This window comes from Halichoerus grypus, chromosome 5, assembly GCF_964656455.1.
Source record: "Halichoerus grypus chromosome 5, mHalGry1.hap1.1, whole genome shotgun sequence".
NCBI lineage: Eukaryota > Metazoa > Chordata > Mammalia > Carnivora > Phocidae > Halichoerus > Halichoerus grypus.
Genome location: NC_135716.1, coordinates 135,054,981 through 135,076,759, shown reverse-complemented (window position 1 = coordinate 135,076,759; position 21,779 = coordinate 135,054,981). Strand labels below are relative to the sequence as shown.

The 21,779-nt window shown below is 43.0% G+C and overlaps 1 protein-coding gene across 2 annotated transcripts; it reads left to right on the top strand.

The window, feature by feature from the left end:
* Positions 1-4,703: 4,703 nt before the first annotated feature.
* LEPROT (leptin receptor overlapping transcript) lies at positions 4,704-20,683 on the top strand. Of its 2 annotated transcripts, XM_078073001.1 has the most exons (5): positions 4,704-4,839; positions 8,423-8,544; positions 9,706-9,781; positions 15,105-15,291; positions 16,995-20,683. In XM_078073001.1, exons 3-5 carry the CDS (start codon positions 9,753-9,755, stop codon positions 17,109-17,111), a joined length of 333 nt encoding a protein of 110 aa, XP_077929127.1. In that variant the 5' UTR covers positions 4,704-4,839; positions 8,423-8,544; positions 9,706-9,752; the 3' UTR covers positions 17,112-20,683. The 2 variants fall into 2 exon arrangements, with proteins under 2 accessions (XP_077929127.1, XP_035933607.1); XM_036077714.2 differs by lacking the exon at positions 8,423-8,544.
* Positions 20,684-21,779: the final 1,096 nt, after the last annotated feature.

The following is a 21,779-nucleotide window of genomic DNA, read 5'->3' as shown; positions in this document are numbered from 1 at the left end:
CAAGTGAGTACTCACGAAATAGGAGCTATTGTCATTGTTAACTGATTGTAGGACAAAGTAGATCACTGCAGGTCAGTATTGGGGCTGGAATTACACTGAAACCTTGGGTTGTAGGGAGTGAACAACACAAATAGAAAAAAGCTTCAAAAGAAACTTGTGCCTTTGGCCCTTATTTCTACATCCTTGGAATGACAGAGATCTGCCTACGTAAAATGGCAGAGATTTGAATTGTAGGTTCTGTAAAGGGAATGGCTGTGTGAAAAGAAGTAGTGGTTGAGAGTTAGGGAGAGAAACTAACATTGACTGATTTCAATGGTTGCATCACCCTTAGGTTTGACTTAAGAATTGATTCGAGAGCCTACCCCAGTGCAGATGGTTGCCACTGCATCTATCTTGCATGCCACTGCATCTATCTTGCATACCCCTGAGATATACATTTGTTTTCTCATTTAATTCTCAAAAAGTTCTGAGAGGCAGTTTTTGTAAAACCTACCTCATGGAGACATTTACCCAGAGCTGGGGTTTGAAGCTAGATCTTTTCTGTAGGATAGGGAGAGATGGTACTGTGGAAGACAAACTTACTAATTTTTGTTAATTCAACCAATATTTTGTGTAAACTGTATGCCAGATACTAATAGATATGTAAGGGAAAATCAAAATGAACAAATGGATTTGATTGCCCTGTAAAACACAGGAGGTTGCTGTTCTTCTAATTCCTACAACAGATTTAGAGGGAGTAGTACGAGTGCTGACTGTCTGACTGTAGAGTTGGACGGTTTTGGGTTGTATCTCAGCTTCTCTACTCCCTAGTTACTATTTGAGCCTCAGTTTTCCCATCTGCAAGATGGAGATAATATAACCTAGTTCATAGTGTGAGGGAATTCAATGCCAGGAGAGACTGACAGTTTATCTAAAGTGGTTCACTGAAGTCCTAGGCAGCATGGTGGAGGACGTGGATCTTACACATCCAAGTTGGGGGTAGGTTTCAGCTTCTAGGGTTTTACTTTCTTTTTTGGTGACTCTTTTATTCTTGAGGAAACATGGAATGGGTAAGTGGACGAACAATTTTTCAGTGCAGATCTGGCAAAAGGAAAGCAGATTTTCTCAGGGGATGGTTAAAGCCTTTAGAAAGAGGCTTTCTCTTTTAGAGTGTTTAGTAAACTGGAAAGGACAGATGGCGTGGGCAGGAACCTTGTTGGGAACTGCGATATTGTGATTTATAAGAAGTATATATCTGATCATTTAGATGACCAAAATATTTTTCTTACATATATTTGGTCTTCATCCACAGTTCCTGGCTCACTGCTCCCAAAACCCTTGGAATTCCCTTAAGTGTAGAGAGTGATAAAGATGTCTTTTGTTAATGAGGTGACTTTTGGAAAGCGTCTAAGGATCCAGCTGGTTGCCAATGGAGCCAACCATGTTTTTAAGAGGGTTGGCACTTTCAGTCCTATCCCATGACCTCCGGGGAGGGGAGAGGGGCTGGAGGTTGAATCAGTTGCCAATGGCCAGTGATTTAATTGATTGTGTCTATGTAATGAAGCCTCCATAAAAACCCAGAAGAGGGGCGCCTGGGTGGCTCAGTTGGTTAGGCGACTGCCTTCGGCTGGGGTCATGATCCTGGAGTCCCAGCATCGAGTCCCACATCGGTGTCCCTGCTCAGTGGCGTCTGCTTCTCCCTCTGACCCTCCCCCCTCTCATGCTTGCTCTCTCTCTCAAATAAATAAAATCTTAAAAAAAAAAAACAAAAAAAAAAAACAACCCAGAAGCATTGGTTTCAGAGAGCTTCCAGTTGGTGAATACCTGGAGATGTGGACAGAAGGGTACACCTGGAGCGGGCACGTGAGCTCAGTGTCCTTTCCCCACACCTTGCCGTATCCATCTCTTCCATCTGGCTGTTCCTGAGTGGATAGCCTTTATTTATTTATTTATTTATTTATTTATTTATTTATTTATTTGACAGAGAGATAGACAGAAGAGCACAAGCAGAGGGAATGGCAGAGGGAGAGGGAGAAGCAGGCTCTGCACCGAGCAGGGAGCCCGATGCGGAACTCGATCCCAGGACCCTGGGATCGTGACCCGAGCCGAAGGCAGATGCTCAACCATCTGAGCCACCCAGGATCCCCGAGTGGATAGCCTTTTAAAATAAACCAGTGATCTAGTAAGCAAAATGTTTCTTTGAATTCTGTGAGCTACTCTAGCAAATTAAACAGGAGGAGGTCCTGGGAACCTCTGATTTATAGCCAGTCCATCAGAAGTACAGGTAACAACCTCGACTTAAAACTGGTGTCTCAAGTCCAAGGTAGGTCAGAAGCATAGGTAACAACCTGGCTTGTGACTGGCGTCGGAGGGTGAGAGGTGCGGAGTCTCATAGGACTAAACCCTTAACCTGTGGAATTTGATGCTATCTCCAGGTAGATAGTATCAAAATTGAACTGAATTGTAGGACACCCTGTTGGTGTCCAAGAATTGCTTGGTGTTGTGTGGGAAGCCTTCCTACCCCACCCCCAACCCCCTCCCACACACACTTAGGAATAAGGTCCAGGAACCTAATTTAGAGACGAATACTGTCTCTGCATTTTTCTGATTCCAGACATTACCCCTGAGCAAACACCTCATCTTTTTGCTTCTCACCATCTTTCAGTTTCTTACTGCTAAGCCTAAGGCACTCAAACCAAGCTGCACCTCTGAGGTAATGTCACTTTTCTCCAAAATCACTTCCCTTCTGTGGGACTGGCCTCAGGCTGACTTGGAAGGCTCCAGCAAACCTTTATATATGGCTTTTCAAACACTTGCTGGATGCCTGGGAATAGAAAGGGAAATGGGAAGATCTGACCCCATAGAAAATCCTAATCAATTAACGGGGAAAAAGTCTGAACTTTCTCATGAGAGCAGCTTGGCACTATGGTAAAGGAGTTAAAAAGGACAGGCTTCCAGCCTATGGCTGGCTGATAGGCAGTTTCCCCTGAATGCTTTAACAGGTATTAGAAAGAATATGATACTCAAAAGAGGGAAAAAAAACATTCTCAACAATTTTGAGTAGATTGCAGGCTACAAAGTAGAGCACAGTGTAATTCTGGACCTGCAGGGGTCTACAGTGAGCTAGGTATTAGCAACACAATGTTTTTAATAAGTGTACCTTACATCTATGAGGAGAAATGGGACAGGCTAGAAAAACAAATTCACAGTTTTCAAAAGGTAAACTGAATGGGGATCCTGAAAGGTGGTGGTGGTGAGAATTTGTACTTCTCAGGCAGCCAGGGGAACCCCTTTATCTTTCAGTCTCTTTGAAAATTAGAAAAAAGCAATAGAAAAGGGGCAGTAGTTCTCAGCTACAATGAGGCATAAGTGGCTTGTAATCCAACCTCCAAAGAGTTGGGAAGTCCTACCTTTTCTGAGCCTCTTTTCATAAAGGTAAAATAAAGCACTGGATCAAATGGCTTTTAAGGTCTCTTCCAGATTGGCCCCACCAAGACAAAACCTTCCATTCCTGTGAGGAAAAGTAAGTACAAAATGGCCCCAGGAAGTTTAAATTGGCCTTGGTTACCTGCAGACTTTGAGGTCCTAAGGTCTAAGAATAATATTTATTTAAAGGTTCATGAACGTTTCAGATGGAAAAGAGGTTATTGGTCTTCGTGTCTCTAAATAAACCAGGGTGTAAGGGAGAAAACGAGTGCTTGAAAAGTGTTAAGTTAGTATTAAGCAAGGCAAGTCCATGCAAATGCCAAGATCTTCAGGAGGGATGTCTCCTCGGGGCCTTTTCTCTGGTGCTCCCATCTCCAGCTCGGCCGCAGTCACAGTCAGGTAAACGCAGACCGGCACACACACAAGCACGTTGGGGCTCAGAGAATAATGCTGCTCAGTAAGTGGGTGTCCCTTCCTTCCCTACCGATTGTAATTTCCCCCCTTCCTTCTCCCCATTTTCTCGTTCTCCACCCTCAGGCAGAGATTCCTTGTAGCCAGGAACCGCAATTCTGGGTCTTGGTTGCGCTGGACCTGAACTGGGTTGGCTGCGCTGGAGTGTCTTGGCCCGCGGACCCAGCGGTGCGGGAGGAGCCAAGGCCCCAGCCGACGGATTGAAGGAGTGAACGTGGGGCAGGTTCGGGGATTACCCGTAGGACTCAAGATCTAGGAGGAGGGCTCCAGCGGCAAGGTCGGGTTTACACGCTGAGACCGGGTTTCCAGGACAACCTCAGGACCTGGATCACCGGGTGGGGCGGAACTCTAAGGGCTGGAGGCGGGGTTATGGGCGAACTGGGCGGGGCTTTGCGTGGCGCGGGCGGGGCTCTGCGTGGCGGGAGTGAGCTTGGGACCAGCTGGGATCCGGCTCTGAGTGGAGGGGGAGAGGCGAGGGGGGACCGGCGGGGGCGGGGCTCTGAGTGGCTAGGCCGGGAGAGATCGAGACCCCAGCGGCCGGGCTGTATGCATTTGGAGTGAACTTGAAACCCACAAGGGACTGGCATGGGCGGGACTCTGCGTGGCGGATCCTGGACAAACAGGGGCAGGGCTGTGTGTCCGGGAGGGGCAGATCGGGACCGGCAGGGGCGGGGCTCGGCGTGGCGGATCTTGGACAAGCAGGGGCGGGGCTGTGCGTGGCGGGGCGGGGAGGATCGGGATCGCCAGGGGCGGGGCTCTGCGAGACGGGTTTCGGACCCCAGGGGCGGGGCTCTGGGGGGCGGGGCGGGGCGGATCGGTACCGGCAGGGGTAGGGCTCCGTGCGAAGGGGCGGGCCCGGGAACCGCGGTGCGGTGCGTGGCCGGGTCTGGGCGGCAGCCGGGCCGTGGCAGGAAGCCGGAAGCAGCCGCGGCCCTAGCTCGGGAGACATGGCGGGCGTTAAAGGTATATCCGTGGCCCCCCAGCTCGCTCCCTGGTCCTGCGGTGGGGTGTCGCCTCCGTCCCGGGCTAAGCCTGGAGCTGCGCCTTCAGCGCGTGGGCAGGGAACGGCATCCCCCAGGCCCGCCGCCCTCCCTGCCTCCCCGGGGTGGGGGTAGGCGTTCGCCCTCTCCCTTCGCCCCGCGGGGTGCGGGTGGAATCTCACTGGTCTTCACGCTCTTGCCCGGCTCTCCCGGGCCCTCCAGGCGGAGCCAGGAGCAGTGCCTTCCTGGGACACCCGGCTTGGCCTGGAGCATCACCTCCCGGCTCCTCAGTTCCTCGGAGCGCCCCCCCCCCCCGCCCCCACCTCTGCCGAGTTTTAAACAGACTGGGTTTTCACTTCCTGACATGTCCACCCTAACGCCTCTCCTCCCTCTTCCTGCAGCTCCGCAGTTTCCCATTTCCTCCAGAGCAGCTATTGTCTCTAGTCTTCTCGGCACCGGGGCTCTTAATCTTCTCGGTACTGATGATTTTTCCAGTTGAGCAGAGTTGACTGCAGGCAACGGAAAGCCCCCAGAAATTCTGTATTTCTGTATTTCTCGTAGTTGTGGATTAGGTGGAATGTTATTGTAGTTGTAGATTAGGTGGAATGTTATCGCTACTTTCTTTAGTGTTTGTGGACGGACAAGAAAGTAGTGTTTGAACAGTACGTTTTTGAATGGGGCAGTTAAAAAAGGGGATACCAAGAATACCCCTTCCCTTACCTGTATGCCTTTAGAGAAATGGGAGATGGCAGCGGTGGGAGAGGCTATGGGAAGGCTTCCTGTTATTTTGGTGGGAAACCATTCGATTTCTAATGTTTGAATAGAGTAGTGTAACTTGTTTCTATGTTGGAATTATCGTCCTCTTTGGAATTTGTACCCAAGGATCTTCCCAGTTAATCAGTATCTGCTATAAACATGTATAGAGTATATTTGCATGCATGTGTGTGCACTCTGAAATTTGAGTATGTGAGCTCTTAGCGGCAGACACATTTTATCATTATTTCTGGCTGACTTTTATATCAGTTTAGTAAATATGATACACTTGGACGGTGTCCAGTGTGTGACATGCCCATTTGAAGCCAATGCAGAACAGGTGACAAGTAGTATCTCAGTGCTGCACTGTGCTGTTTAGTCATGCCCCCAGACTATCAAATAATAAAAATGGTTATGTGTGAATATGGTAGAAATTGTGATGTAGTGAAAAAGAAGATAGACTATGAAGTGGAAAAGGACTAAGGGAAAGAAGCATTTTACAGATAGTTCACCTTTTATTGAGGGACTACAGTATGCCTATGACTTGGGATAAAAAGATAATAGTAATTTTGGGGTGACAGAACTGGAAATAATTATATTACTGTTGAAGTGTCCAAGATGTGCTTAGATAACAGGAGGAGCACAGTGATGGTGTTGTGGATTGAATTGTATCCCTCAAAAGAAATGGTCATGTTCTAACTCCCCAGTACCTGTGAATGTGACCTTATTTGGGAATAGGATCTTGGCAGATGTTATCAAGTTAAGATGATACTGGATTAGAGTGTACCCTAATCCAATGACTGGTGTCCTTATAAAAAAGGAAATTTGAATGTAGAGACATAGGGAGAACACCACATGGAAACAGAGGCAAAAACTAGAATGATGCAGGTAGACACCAAGAAGCACCAAAGATTGCCAGTGACCACCAGGAGTTAGGAAAAAGCAAGGAAAGATTCTTGCCTTAGAACCTTCAGAGGAAGCATGGCCCTGCCAACACCTTGATTAGAGACGTCAAGCCTCCAGAACTGTGAGAAAATAAAATCCTCTGGTTCTAAAGGGTCCACTTTGTAGTACATTGTTAATAGCAGCGCCAGGAAACTAACACAAATGGGATTATTTAACCCTACTCCTGGGAGAAAGAGGACTGCTCTCACAAAAGAGGCAATTTTGCATTGAATCTAAAAAGGTCAGTAAGGTAAAGCCTTACCAAGGATGGAGCAAGGACGGAGTTTTTTAAGTGGAGAGAACATGTGCCAAACAACTCCGTAGGCTGTGAGAGCAGCTGTGAAGGGGTGACACCGTCTCTGTTTATTTGAGAGATCACTGCCTGCCCTGTGGAGGATGGATTGCAAGAGTCAACAGTTGGAGGCAGGTGTGAAATGATGAGGGCGGGTTCAAGAGAAGAGGGTGGACATCTCAGTCCCTTAGGGCTGCTCTAACAAAAATGCCAGAAACTGGGTGGCTTAAACAGCAAACGTTTATTTCTCAGTCCTGGATCCCGAGAAGTCCAAGATCAAGGTGTCAACAGATTCAGGGTCTGGTGAATGTCTGCTTCGTGATTCACAGACCGCTGTATTCTCTCTGTGTCCTCTTCACATGGCAGAGCGGGCAAGGGAGCTCCGGAGTCCCATCCATGAGGGCCCCTCCTTCATGACCTAATCACCTCCTGGAAGCTTCAAATACCATCACATTGGCACTAGGATTTAACATGAGACTGGGGAGGGGATACACTCATTCAGTCTATAGCGGTAGGTTTGAGTGACATTTGGGAGATTGAGTCACCTTGACTTGCTAATTTTCTCTAAGACAGAGTGTGATGATAGTGTTGGTTGGTCTTTCAAGATAGAACTTAAAGGGGCACCTGGATGGCTCAGTCGGTTAAGCGTCTGCCTTCGGCTCAGGTCACGATTTGACCTGAGATGGGATGGAGCCCCACATCTGGCTCCCTGCTCAGTGGGGAGCCTGTTTCTCCCTCTCCCTCTGCCTGTCGCTTCCCCTGCTGTGCTTGCTCTCTCTGTCAAATAAATAAATAAAATCTTAAAAAAAAAAAGAAGAACTTAAAGGGAAGAAGTGTGTTTGGAAGGAGAGGGTGGTATGTTTCAGTTTTACACATGTTGAATTTGAGGTCCTTGTTGGCTGCCCAAGCAGAGAAGTCCAGAGTGGAGCAGGAGGTGCAGGCCTAGTTCTTAGGACCTGTTCTGGGCTGCAGCATCAGATGTGGCTTGGCCCTTGTGGTACCAGGGAGCTTTGGGTTGAATGCAGTGTCTCAGTAGAAGTGTACAGTGGAAAGAAATGAAATTGGATTCCTAGTTAGATCCAACTTTAAAAGATGGCAGAGGATGTGATACCCAAAAAAAAAAAAAGAATCAGCTGGAGGTACATTTGTGACCCTTGAGAGATCAGTGTCACAGAACAGAAGACATCTATGGTTCCTAGCTTTGAAAGGTCTCCTGCAGGAGGGAGTGATGCAGATGGTCAGACACAGGGAAGGGACAGTGCCAACCGGGAAAAGACCATCTGTCATGAAAAATGTGAAAAGTTAATTTTGTAAGTTTTTCTTTAAAGAGTGACGTACTACATGGAAAAATATAAAAATTAAAATTGACAGCCCTTCCTTGTTCCCTAATGTCTGTATACTTGCAGATGTTTTTAAAAAGCACCTTGGCATCTTTCTATAAGACAGTCTCCCCAAATCTCTTAAAAGGAAGCAATCAAAATGTTAATTAAGTTACTGAATAATTTTGAGCAGTATGGATTTTTTCAGAAGGAAATTTGGCTAAATTGTGTCCTGTGCTTTGGGTTTATACCTTTAGGAAAGAACGTTGCTAAAATGAGCAGATACCTTCATCAGGCAACCTTTCTTTATGGAGCACCTCCTTTTGCCAGACACTTCCCATAGATTATCTCCTTTATTTCCCATCAGCTCCATGATAAGGTGAGAAATCAGATGGAGAGAGATTTTATTTTATTTATTTTCATTTATTTATTCCCATTTCACAGGTGAGTAATCAGAAGGAGAGAGGTTCAGTTTCTCTCTGAGGTCACACAACCAGTTGGTGGCAGTGTTAAGATTTGAACCCCTGTTGGTGGTGACTCAGAGCTCAAGATTGTTTAACGGCCCTAATGCTCTGTCTCCCACTCAGCAGAGTTACAAGGACAAATACGTTCCTGCCCCCCCAGAGATTAGTGTTGAACAGATGCAGGGAATAAATATTTTACTCGGTGGATACTAGTTGGGAATAATTTTCTAGGAAGACATGAAAGCAGTCTTCAAATACTTGAAGTACTGTGGTTGGGGGAGGCAAAATGATCAAAGGGTATGTATATTACTGTGAGGCAGTTTGGGATATAATTTAAAGAGAGGATTTTCAGCATTTGGATACTGTCAGAAGGAAATGATCTGCCTCAGGCGGTCATGAATTCCCTTCACTGGAGTTGTGCAGACAGGCTGGCTGGCCTCTTGTAATGAAAAGAGGGAATTTATGTATTAGATAGGGGTTGGGAAATGCTTGAGACCTTTCTCACCTAATGATTTTAAAGTGGTGGGCATCGGCAGTCATTTGCCAGTCAAATGTGACATCAGCTAATGAAATAGGTAAATCACTATCTTCGCTTAAATTGGGAACCTTTTAATTCTTTCTTTAACTGAATGTTTTTATTGAGATATAAATCACATACAATAAAATTAACCCTTTTAAAGTGTAAAATTGGGGGCACCTGGGTGGTTCAGTCAGTTAAGCGTCTGCCTTCTGCTCAGGTCATGACCCTGGGGTCCTGGGTTTGAGCCCCACATCGGGCTCTCTGCTCAGCGGGGAGCCTGCTTCTCACTCTTCCTCTGCTGCTCCCCCTGCTTGTGCTCTCTCTCTCTGTCAAATAAATAAATAAAATCTTTTAAAAAAAAAAGTGTAAAATTCTGTGGTTTTTAGTATATTCACAAGGTTGTGCAACCATCACTGCTAGTTAATTCCAGAACATTTCATCACCCGCAGAAGAAACTCCATACCCATTAGTAGGCACTCCCCATTCCTCCCCTCCTCCCCTAGCCCCTGGCAACCACTGATCTGGGATCTTTAACTCTTGGTTTTATTTTTCACAGCTCTCGTGGCATTATCCTTCAGTGGGGCTATTGGACTGACTTTTCTCATGCTGGGATGTGCCTTAGAAGATTATGGGTAAGTTATCATCTCAAAAAGAACCATTCCTGTTTTTGTACCTTCGTCACCGTTAGTATGAGTGTTAGCAAGTTTGGTCAGTGTAGCACCAGGCTCTCACCAATGAGTTAGTGAAGTCCAGGTCCCTTCACGGGTCAGTTGTATCTGTACAGAGAGAAAAGCTCTTTTTAAACTTGAGGTATTCATTTAGTAAGCATTGACTGAGCACCTACTCTGGAGCAGCTGGGGATACAAGAATGAAGAGACACAGTCCTGTCCTCAAGGAGCTCACAGTTCTAGTTGTGCCTGAGAGGCAGGCAGGCAACTATCCAGTTGATCTGTAGTGGAGTTGAGTGCAAAGGACACTGAGTGCTTTGAAAAGGTGTATTTGAGTCTTCCCTGGGAGAGTCAGGGAGGGCTGCAGAGAAGCAGTGCTCTTTAAGCCGAGACGTGGTGCCTGATAAGAGTTTGTGGGACTGATGAGTTAGGGGAGGGCATTCCAGGCAGAGGGAACATTCAACAAAATTTCTTTATTCAGCAGCTATTGGTCAAGTGCTTACCATGTACCAGCCACCATTACGGGAATGGAGGATTAAGGAATAAGAGAACCGAGGCCCTGCTCTCAGAGTGTATATTTCAGTGGGGGAGACAGACAATAAACAGATTCAAAAATGTCCATTCTGTCAGTGGCAGAAATGTTATGAAGAATAAAGGGTAAAGGGTACAGATGCCTGGGAGAGAGTGGTTAGGGCAGGCCTCTCGGAGAGGGTACCATGTGAGCAGAAATGTAAAGGAAATAAGGAAGCAGGCCATGCAGACAACTGGGGAAAGAGGACTTTGGACAGTAAGGAAGTCCTATGCTGAGGTTCACAGACATGAGAGCATATAGATTGTTGAGGAAACCACATGCGGTTCATTATGGTAGAGCATAGAGTGTAGCTGGGATGGGCAGAAGAAGGGTTGTTCAAGGATGTGGAATCATTCAGTCTTTAGGGCACTGTATGCCATGTAAAGGAGGTGAGATTTTATACTTCAGGCAGTAGGAGCTGGAGAAGTATCTCGAGAATAGGTTTAGAGGGTGAGGGGGTTTATGTTTTAAGGTCAGTCTGGCCCAAGTGTGAGCATGGGTAGCAAGGTGCTGAGAGTGCAGTCAGGGTGAGTAGCAGGGCACTGCTGTCATAAATCAAGCATAATGTAGGCCGTGGCAGTAGCAGTGGGAAGAAAGGAAGGAGGGAGATCCAGGTTGGCAGAACTAACAGGTTTTGTTAACTGATGTCACGGTTCAGCAAGGGGAAAGGGTTTGGGGTTGCCTCCCAGGTGATTGGCTTGAGCAACTAACTGCACAGAAGATGATGGAACTAACTTAAACCAACTGGAGCGAGTCAGTAGGATATTGATATGTTCAAATCTCTCACCCCAGGGGCGCCTGGGTGGCTCAGTCGGTTGGGCGTCTGCCTTTAGCTCAGGTCATGATACCAGGGTCCTGGGATTGAGCCCCACATTGGGCTCCCTGCTCAGCGGGAAACCTGCTTCTCCCTCTCCCTTTCCCCTGCCCCTACTCGTGCTCTCTCGCTCGCGCTCTCTAATAAATAAATAAAATCTTAAAAAAGAAAAAATCTCTCACCCCAGTCCTGGCCAGCTATCACAGAAATTGTGTATACACAAGAGGGAGCCAGTTATAAGCAATAACTGACATTAGTCCAGAGCGTTTGCAGCTATTACCGGAGTCTAGTTTTAAGGATCTAAGTTATCCTCATTTCTAGCTGGAGAACCAAAGCCCATAGTGGTTAAAGACTTAACCCAAATTCCACAGCCTTAAGTGACTCCTGTTCAGTTTGGACTCAGGTTCTGAATCTCTTGACTGTTATTCGTAACCAACTCTAAATCCAGGTGTTTTAATTCTCTGTGATCTTTATAAGGTTAAGAAAAAAATGAGACATTACTGCTACGACAAAGAAATTAGTTTTGTATCTTAACGATGATAACCCAGGATTATCGTCTATATTAGGAGTCAGCAAACTGGCGCACAGGCCAAAGAGGCCTGATGCCTATTTTTGTAATTAACATTTTATCGGAACTCAGCGACGCTCATTTAGGTACTATCTTTGGCTACTTTTCTACTACAGGGACAGAGTAGTTGAGAGAGAGAGCTTGCAGCTTGTAAAGTCTAAAATATTTACTGTTTGGTCTTTGCAGAAGTTTGCCAATCTCTGGCCTATATGTTTTCTGAAGAGTTAACATTTAATATTTAAATTTTGTGTATAAACAAGGTTGCTTCTATATTAACAGTTCTTGTAGTTGACTATTGATGGCTTACTGTGAATGGGAACTTAGTCTCCTACGTTGTTTTACAGAAAACTCTCACTGTGTTCTAGGAAGAATTAAAAGCTCCTGGCTGTGGGCATGTCAGGTCCCAGCTGGATCTATTCCAGACCTCTTCTCCTCTCTGTATCTCCATTTCCTCACTGGTAAAATAAGGACTTTGAACTAGAGAATCTCTAAAGGTCCCTTCACTGATACTGTTTGGTGATTCTTGAAACACACAAAAATCCCTATAATTTGAAATTAGGAGTTAAAATTCAATGTTTACATCCTGAGACCTCTTGATGAAGGTTCCTTTCCCTTCCTGCTTTCTGGTTACTATCCTACACTTCTAATCTGTGGCTGAAATAAGCTTTCATCACAGTGTAGCTTTGCCACAACTTCTGCTTAGAGGTGCTGACTATCAGGGTGGATGTCTGTTGTGGTGCTATGTGTTTCTGTGATGTGGATACATAAACGTGAGTACAGACTGTGCTTTTTTTCGCTTAAGGAACGAAGCATAATAAACATCTACCTGATGGAGAAACATATTTTTGAAGTAGTTATAGAGAAAATGTAATTGAATAGCAGATGGCAATTTTTAAAATAATGCAAAACATTACAGTATTATAGTTGCCTCTTACAGTAAAGGCTATCTAAAATTTTTGGTGGTAAGCATATTTATTTTTATAACTTTCATACTTAAAATTCATTTTGTTTATTCAGTAAGTATTAATGGAATACCTCATTCTAGGCCATGGAGATAAATGGTGATTGATTAAGACAAATTAGATTCTTGTTTTCATAACAAGGAAATATCAAATAGGGATAAGTGTGTGCAAAAAGTTAAGAGGGCTATGTGCTTAAGGATAACTTGAAGTATTTAAAATGGATGGTCAGTTTTATTTCACGTAGCATGATATCCTCTGTGTTCATCCATGTCATCACAAATGCAAGATCTCATTCTTTTTTATGGCTGAGTAATATTTGTGTGTGTGTGTGTGTGTGTGTGTGGGTGTATGTATCTATCTCCCATATCTTCTTTATCCCTTCATCTATTGATGGACTTTTGGGTTACTTCTGTATTCTGGCTATTATAAATAATGCTGCAGTGAACATAGATATGCATATGTCTTTTTCAAATTAGTGTTTTTTTGTTTTCTTCGGGTAGATACCCAGTAGTGGAATTACTGGATCATAGGGTAACTCTGATTTTTTTTTTTTTTGAGGAACCTCCATACTGTTTTCCACAGTTGTCGCACCAATTTGCATTCCTATCAGCAGTGCACAAGGGTTCCCTTTTCTCCACATTCTTGCCAATACTTGTTTTATTTTGTCTTTTTGATACTAGCCATTCTGACAGGTGTAAGATAATATCTCATTGTGGCTTTGATTTGCATTTCCCTGATGTTGAGTGATGTTGAGCATCTTTTCATGTGTCTGTTGGCCATCTGTATTTCTTCTTTGGAAAAATATCTGTTCAGGTCCTCTGCCCTTCTTAAATTGGATTACTTGGGGGTTTTTTTGGTGTTGAATTGTATAAGTTCTTTATATATTTAGGATATTAACATCTTACCGGATATATCATTTGCAAATATTTTCTCCCATTCATTAGGTTACCTTTTCATTTTATTAATGGTTTCCTTCACTGTGCAAAAGGTTTTTATTTTAATGTAGTCCCAGTAGTTTAATTTTGCTTTTGTTTCCCTTGCCTGTGGAGACATATCTAGGAAAATGTTACTAAGGCTGATGTCAGAGATTATTGCCTGTGTTTTCTTCTAGGAGTTTTATGGTTTCAGATGTCACTTTTAGGTCTTTAGTCCATTTTGAGTCTATTTTTATATATGATGTAAGAAAGTGGTCCAGTTTCATTCATTTGCATGTAGCTATTCAGTTTTCCTGCCACCATTTATTGACGAGAACAAGCTGATGGTTGGGTTGGAAGGTGGAGGGATGGGCAGAATGGGTGAAGGGCAGTGGGAGATGCAGGCTTCCAGTTATGGAATGAATAAGTCATGGGGTTAAAAGGCACAGCATAGGAAATAGAGTCAGTGGCATCATAATAGTGATCTATGGAGACAGGTGGTAGCTACACTTGTGAACATAGCATAATGTATAGACTTGTTGAATCACTGTGTTGTACACCTGAAAACTAATGTAACATTGTGTGTCAACTATACTTCAATAAAAAAAAATAATAATAATAATAAATAAATAAAATTGAATGGTTAGGGAGAGCCACTTGTAGAAGGAGACCTCTCAGTTTAGATTACATAAGAAGGAGCCAGACAGTGTGAAGAGCAGGAGGGGAGCATTCCAAGCAGAGGGCATGGCTAGTGCAGAAGCCTTAGAAGTGTTTAAGGAACAGAAAAAAGGCTGGTGTGGCTACTGAGTGGATGAAGAGAAGATGGCACAAAATGAATGGATCATACAAAGCTTTGTAGGCCAGGGCAAGGAATCTGGGTTTTTCTAAGCCACTGAAGGGTTTCCAACATGCATATACTCAAAAGACCTCTACTGAATTAGCATGTTCAAAGCACTGTACTGTGTTCTGTAGGGAAAGCAAAGATAACTAGGTGAAGTCATCTTCACTAAGTGAAGATTCTGTCTTTAAGAAATTACAGCTCAGGGGGCGCCTGGGTGGCTCAGTCCTGGGATCCTGCTCAGCGGGGAGCCTGTTTCTCCTTCTGCCTGCAGCTCCCCCTGCTTGGGCTCTCTGTCAAATAAATAAATAAAATCTTAAAAAAAAAAAATTACAGCTCACTAATAACAGAAAACAATAAAGATTCTAGATTACCCGTTGTATAGTTGGTTGTTTTTTTTTTTAACACCATGTAAACTATCTACATATTAACGGACTAGTAATTTTTAATCATTACATCTTATCTGTTCCTGGTATAAATCATCTCATGTACGAGTATTAACTAAATGAATGATCGTTTGACCTAGACAGTGAAGATGCTTCTGACTTTGAAATGGCAGCGTGTCTTTAAAATGTAACCGTAACTTCTCTTTCTGCGTTTCTTCTGGGTCCACCTGACAGCGTTTACTGGCCCTTGTTTGTCCTGATATTTCACGTCATCTCTCCCATCCCCCATTTCATTGCCAAAAGAGCAACTTATGACTCGGACGCCACAAGTAGCGCCTGCCGGGAGCTGGCGTATTTTTTCACTACTGGAATTGTTGTCTCTGCCTTTGGATTTCCTGTTATTCTTGCCCGTGTGTCTGTGGTAAGTTTTGTCTTCTATTGTTTTGCCCAGTTGTTGCTGAGTTTACTTCAAAGGCCTGTGTCCAGAACATCGATTTCATTTCCAGTGTTTAGGCTTAATACTCAAATCCAGACGTGTTTTTAGTTTCTCTCTTCCATTGTAGATCTCCCTCTCAGTGTCTTGGCCATGTTTTCCGAATGCTGTCTTTGTTTCTCTCACAGCTTTTAGCCAGACCATGTGATTTCTTGCTTTTTCGACTTTAAGCTATTTTCTGGAATTGTGCTTAAGTCTTTGCCTCTTAGGGCAATCCACAGAGACCATGATAGCAATGCTCTTCTGGTTCCAAAGTGAGCGTCACATCACATTCTTCTCCTGCAAATAGGATCATGGACACAATTTTCAACCCAATACAGTTGGCATATTTTGAGGGACAACTACACGGCCTCTAGCAGATACAGTGAATAAGATGCTGTCTTCACAGCTAATACAAAATTTTTCTTTTTGTCTCCAAAACACACGTTGTGGGTATAATTTATTCACTTCTTTGACATTCACTGTCTTTCGTCCTACTTGCTTTTATTTCCCCTCACTACATACTGTTTCAATTTCATGAAACTCTTATTTGGGGCATTGGATATCTTACTTGGGGCATTGAATCTTTGGAACATCTGCTCTTTGTAAGATACCAGGAATAAGAGCTAGATACTGTCTCTGTTCCAGAGAGCACAGAAACTAGCCTGAAGGGTAAGTACACTATAAACGTATTATGTGTGGTAATTGAAACATGATCACAACACCATAGGAGCACAAGGAACAGAGAAATTCCAACTGGCATTTGATGTAGGCCTCTAAGGATAAATAAGGTTTTGATTAAAGTAGGGAAGGCTGTTATATGGAATGGCACCCAAGTGTGAAAAGGCAATATGTGGTATAAAGAACAGTTCAGTATGATGGAGCCAAAAGGATCTGGTTGAGATCGAGGCTAGAAAGGCTGGTGAAGCCCAGTTGGGCAGGCTCTTGAATGCCATGCCAGTCTGAACTCTTATCTAGATAATGGAGAAGCATTGAAGGTTTTTGAATGCAAAATTGTCATGACCTTGTTCTTCTTGTGTCTTAGAATAGTGCTTCTTATGTTTGGCTGTAAGGATTTCTGTTTTTATGCATCATGTTTTTTGAAGAACCCCTTTCATTGAGGTTTTCTTTCTACTGGTTAAATTAAAACAAAAAATGCCCACTAGAGGGTACTCTCATCCCCTCCTGTGCCTCTGTAGAACCATCTGCCAAGCTGCAAAGCTGTTTTCATTGGTATGCAGATTATTATTTAAAGCTTAAAAAAGAAACAGACCAGTCCATAACTCTCCAATTCCTATTTTTCTGAAAGAAGGCAATGGGTATAGAACTTTTAGTACCCAATATTATAATTGGACCCTTTATGTTCTGGCTGCTTGTATTTTACTTAAGGCAATCATCGTCTACTAAAAACAAGTTGAGAAATATGTCTAATGGGGAAAATGATAAGGATGATACAGACTTAATTATCAAGCCTCACGAAGTAATTAGGCTAATTACTGAATAGTTCACTGTCTCCCGCCTATTACATTATTAAGCCTTTTAGCAGTTTTATGTAATATTTCATTGGATGATTCTAATGCAGAAAATAACAGAGACTTTCAAAGTGCAATATGAAGAAAGTAAAGATTTAATCCTCTTTTCTTGTGTTTCAGATCAAATGGGGAGCCTGTGGCCTTGTGCTGGCAGGCAATGCAGTCATTTTCCTTACAATTCAAGGTTTTTTCCTTGTATTTGGAAGAGGAGATGATTTTAGCTGGGAGCAGTGGTAGCACGTTATTCTGATAAAATGCATTTTATTTCTTAGAAGTCATACTATATGTATTTGCGTGCACATGTGGCCTTTTATTATGAAATTTCACATGCTATTTTTTTTTATACCTTTATATCCTATTCACTGTAAGAAGGACTACATGAGAAAAAGATTAGTTTTATTTCCAGCCAACAGACCTCTCCCTTTTCTCAAGTTGAATTATGTTACTTGTTGGGCTGTTCATATAGTAATGGTGCTCTCAGAAAACACATGAACACAGTCTTGTAGATAGCTGCTCACTCGTGCAGTGCACCTTTTGCCCGGAGATGTGCCTGGGTAGGCAGATAACACTGGAGCGAGTCTCCATTCTGCCCAGGACTTCCAAGATGTACTTGTGGCCCAGAGAGACAGAGGTGGCTCCCTCTTTGTGTTGTCGATAGATCCTTGCTTCTCAAAGTGAGGTCCGTACAGCACCGGCCTCTCCCAGGAGCCAATACGTCCAGAATCAGAGGCCCCACCAGGGACCCAGCGCATTTTGGATGAGATCCCAAGTGAATTATATGTACATGCAAGTGTGATAAGTGCCGTCATAGAGGAATACTTACCACATCTAGCATCCTTGTCTTCCCTTTGGCTGAACCACTTAATCTCTCTGGGCATTAAGCGGCTCATTTGTAAAAATTGTTTTCCGAGTCTCTTTGGTATTTGTGAAACGTCCAAACCGATAATCTCGTTCCTCACGTTTGTGGAACTGTTCTCACACTGTCTGAAAGGCAGTGGCTGTTTGCACAGTGCTGGGGGAACAGAATCACCCCAGAGCCCCACTGGCATGCACCGAGGGAGGCCAGGCTGGAGCCAGTCCCTGCTTTAGCAGGGTGGGCAAGAGCAGACCGGTAATACTGTTCCATTTCCCTTTATAATCACACACTTCTCCCCAGCTCCTTCTCTGTGATGCTGTCCACCTCCACCCTCCCAAACACACACACTCCCCGCGGTTCCAGCTTGTCCTTACTTCCTCACGGCTCTGCCTCTTCCACTCTATAGAGCCATGGAGCCAAGTAAGCAGGCAGAGGGTGAGCTGCTTAATTTTCTTCACATGTTGATGTACTTACTGTCTTTCATGCCTTGTAGATCTATAAAACATCTTACGCCACTTTTAAATGAATCATTGGGAATACCTGTCACGCTGGCTCCTCTAAGCAGTTTTTCTAGCTCAACTTTTTGTCCCAAGGTCTGTTGAGAAAGGGAAATATGGGAACTAGAACCACTTGGTGAGAATATAATGACTTCAAAGCATTGTGAATGTGTGGCAACTGATATACATTGAAAACACTGAAATTTTGAAGTTCGGAATCTGAGGAATTAGTATATATTTTCATATTCTGGAGTGATCTGGGACCAGGAGAAGAGAATGGTGATACCTAAGAGGACAGTGTGCAGTTATATTTTGGCCTTGTGCGTGATCTTTTGTTTTCAAAGTTCTATGTACATACAGAATTGTTGATGTTACTTCCAGTATTTATACTAGAAAAATTATATAGACACTTTATAATTTTAACCAGCATTTTTAATAACACTTGCACTTATTTTATTGTAATAAATTTCTCTTTTAACACAAAAGAAAGTTTAATTTCAAAAGTCTTTATTCTGATGTAGCCTTGCTTAAAAGATAAAGTGAGAATCTCTTGGTGTTCTGAAATGGGCAGTTTGAGCAATAGATTATTGCTCAGTTATAGCAATAAATTTTAAGATACTATTTTGAGTGTCTTGTTGGCTTGTGATAATATTTCATTTCCTAAAATGGAAATAGTGTTTAATTTATATTCCCCTTCTGCAAAAGTATCTTTGTTACTTATACATATTTCAAATAACCAAGGTAGCCTTAATATGTAGCCTTAAAGCATTGCCTCTTGATTGTATTTCCAGAATGATATAAAGTACTTGAATAGAGAATATTTGTAACTCTTCCCTAATAATGGAATGGGTTTATTGAAGTGATAGATTGTAGAATTTGTTCTGTGTTTAAAAACAAACATTTATTCTTAGTGCTTAAGTGTCAATTAAATAATAAATGTCGATAGGAAGTATTACCATGTATGAATGTACAATACAAAAGTTTCCTTTTGATGACACAAATGTTGGGGATTTTTTTTCCTTATAAAAGGTTCGTTTTTTTTCTGTATACCTTAGAAAATATTTTGGAGATTGAGAGCACATTGATTACATTCTAAAACTGAGACTACACATAAAGAATTGCTCACAAGTAAGTAATCTTGTGAAGGGATTCTCTGTCACGTGAAGGGATTCTCTGTCATGTTCCAGACAACTGGCTTACAGGTGGACTTTGAAACACTTTGCCATGGAAAGTGGGAGATTGGTGATTGAGTTCCCAGGCCAAGCCTTCTGAGGCAGGCTAACCCCTCCTGTCTTTGACTTCTAATGCTCAGGGTACCTGCCTGAGTTTTGGGGCTCGGAAGCAGGGTAGCATGAACAGGGTGGAGAAAGCAAAGTGTAAATTTCCACCTCCTTTCCTAAGAACAAAGGTCTTTCTTCCATTTTTGCAGCACCTCCCATCCCCTAATGCCCTTGGGGTCCAGGTACTTTCTTCTGAGTTTTGCTGGCCTCCTCTCCTGGTGTGGGGCCTTCTTCCCAGCCTGCCGCACCTGTTGGCTTCCTCCTATGCCCAGATCACCCACCTCTCTGCTCCTACCAGTCAGTTGTCTTAGTATGGCTGATACAGTGCGGTGCTGGTCAGACTCCTTCCCAGGAAGAAAGGCTGACTTGTGATCATCTCCCCCCTCCCCTGGAACTCTTACTAGTGCTGTGGGCACTTCCCAAGCCCTGCTGCAGCTGCATTTTACAAGGGAGTGCCTTGGAACCCAGTGGCTCATTCACAGAAAATGGCAGAGTTTCAAAGTAAAGTGGAAAAAGCATTCCAGCAGTTTATAGAAGGAGAATAATATTTGGGTTAGGGGCAACCCTCTCATCTCTCACCCCTTCCTCCGGGTGAGTTCTCAGCTGGTTGTACTTTTCATGGTTGTTTCTTTTCTTCCACTTACAGACCCACAGATTTTTCTTACAGTCCTCAAGAAATCTTTGCCTCTGAGATATTCCCTTGATGAAGACCCTTCTAGAAGCTGAAACGTTTCATTAAGTTAATAACATTCCTTATGCTCTCAGGGGAATGCTTAGGAGACGTCACAAAAATGTGCCCTTTTCCAAGTTGGCAAAAAATTCAGATTTTGCACCATAATTTAACAAGATTTTTATGAGGATGCTAGCATTTTCCAAGCATAGTAATTAGTTCACAACTGGGAACTGTTATTTCTGTAAATGGATGTAAGTTGTGTGTTTTAAATTTTTTCCCTATGCTGCCTCATGAAGTACCTTATTTGCAAAAATCCCAGTGTATAATAGCTCACGAATTACAGCCTGCTTTGTGGTGGCCGTGCTTCTGGAACAGAGCCAGTGAAACATGCGTAACCCCGAACATGACGTGAAAGATCTCCAAGACTGCTTTAGAAGGAATTATATGTGTATGATGAGGATGATTACTTTTTAAATAAAACATGTCATTTATACTTTAATAAAGACTTTTATGTACATTATTAAACTAAAATGTTTAATTTTAGCAGATTAATTTTCCCAGTATTTTGTTTGGATAATCTTAACGTGACTGTGACCAGTTTTGAGCCTATACTTAACTGTGGTTGAAGAGAAGCAGTCCAGGGATATGTGCAAACTGGAAGGAATCCAGTTCCTAATTACAGCTTTGCTGTGGCTGACACTGCCGTGGGTGGAGGTGGGTGTGGGGCCATGGTTCATCAATAATGGCTGTATTGGAAAAGGGAGAGAAGTCAACACTTTTTTAAAAAAAACTGCTGTACATACTCTAAAGAGTATTTTTGTGCACTACAGAAGAGAATGAACTGATGTAAAATACTACTTAACGAATAATGTGTCCTCCCTATGCGTGAAACATTTGGGGAAGATCTGATGTCTTACCAGTGGATTTAGGCAGCTAGATTACAAAGAAACTGAGCTAGTTATTTCTTTGTGTTGCCCAACTAAGTGTAAAGTCAAAGTTTTAGTAGAAATTTAATGATACCAACATAACCATAAAGAAAAAAACAGTTCCCAAGGAAACTTCTCTGGTCCAGGGGTTTGTACATACGCATTTTCATGTAGAAAGCACACTGGATGCGTTGAGAATCCTCTGGGGCTGAGAATGGATATGCCTGGAGAAATCATACACCTGATACTTCAACAGCATCTCCTGTTTTGAGATTTAAAACATCATCCACAACAACAACAACAACAGCAAACTTTCCTATTTTGTTTTTTGTTAGCTACATGTGAATAAAAAGGTCTTATCCAGTCATTATAATTGGGAAGTTACTTTCTCCTTTGTGCTTCCTAAAGTGGCTCTTAAAAATTTCCACTGAAGTTATCTTCTTCTTGTTTTTGCAGAAGTAGAAAACAAATGTCTGTTTTTTGTTTTGTTTTTTTAAGAGTTAAAGTTGGTGAAGAATTTAAATTTCAGGACTTTCCCTACATTTTTAAAAAGTATAACTTTGTCGAAAATGAATTCCAATTCCGTTTAACTTCTTCTAGTCACCAGGCATAGTGCAAAATTACTAGATGACCATTTTGAAACAATTATTCATGTTCAATATTGGGCATGTAG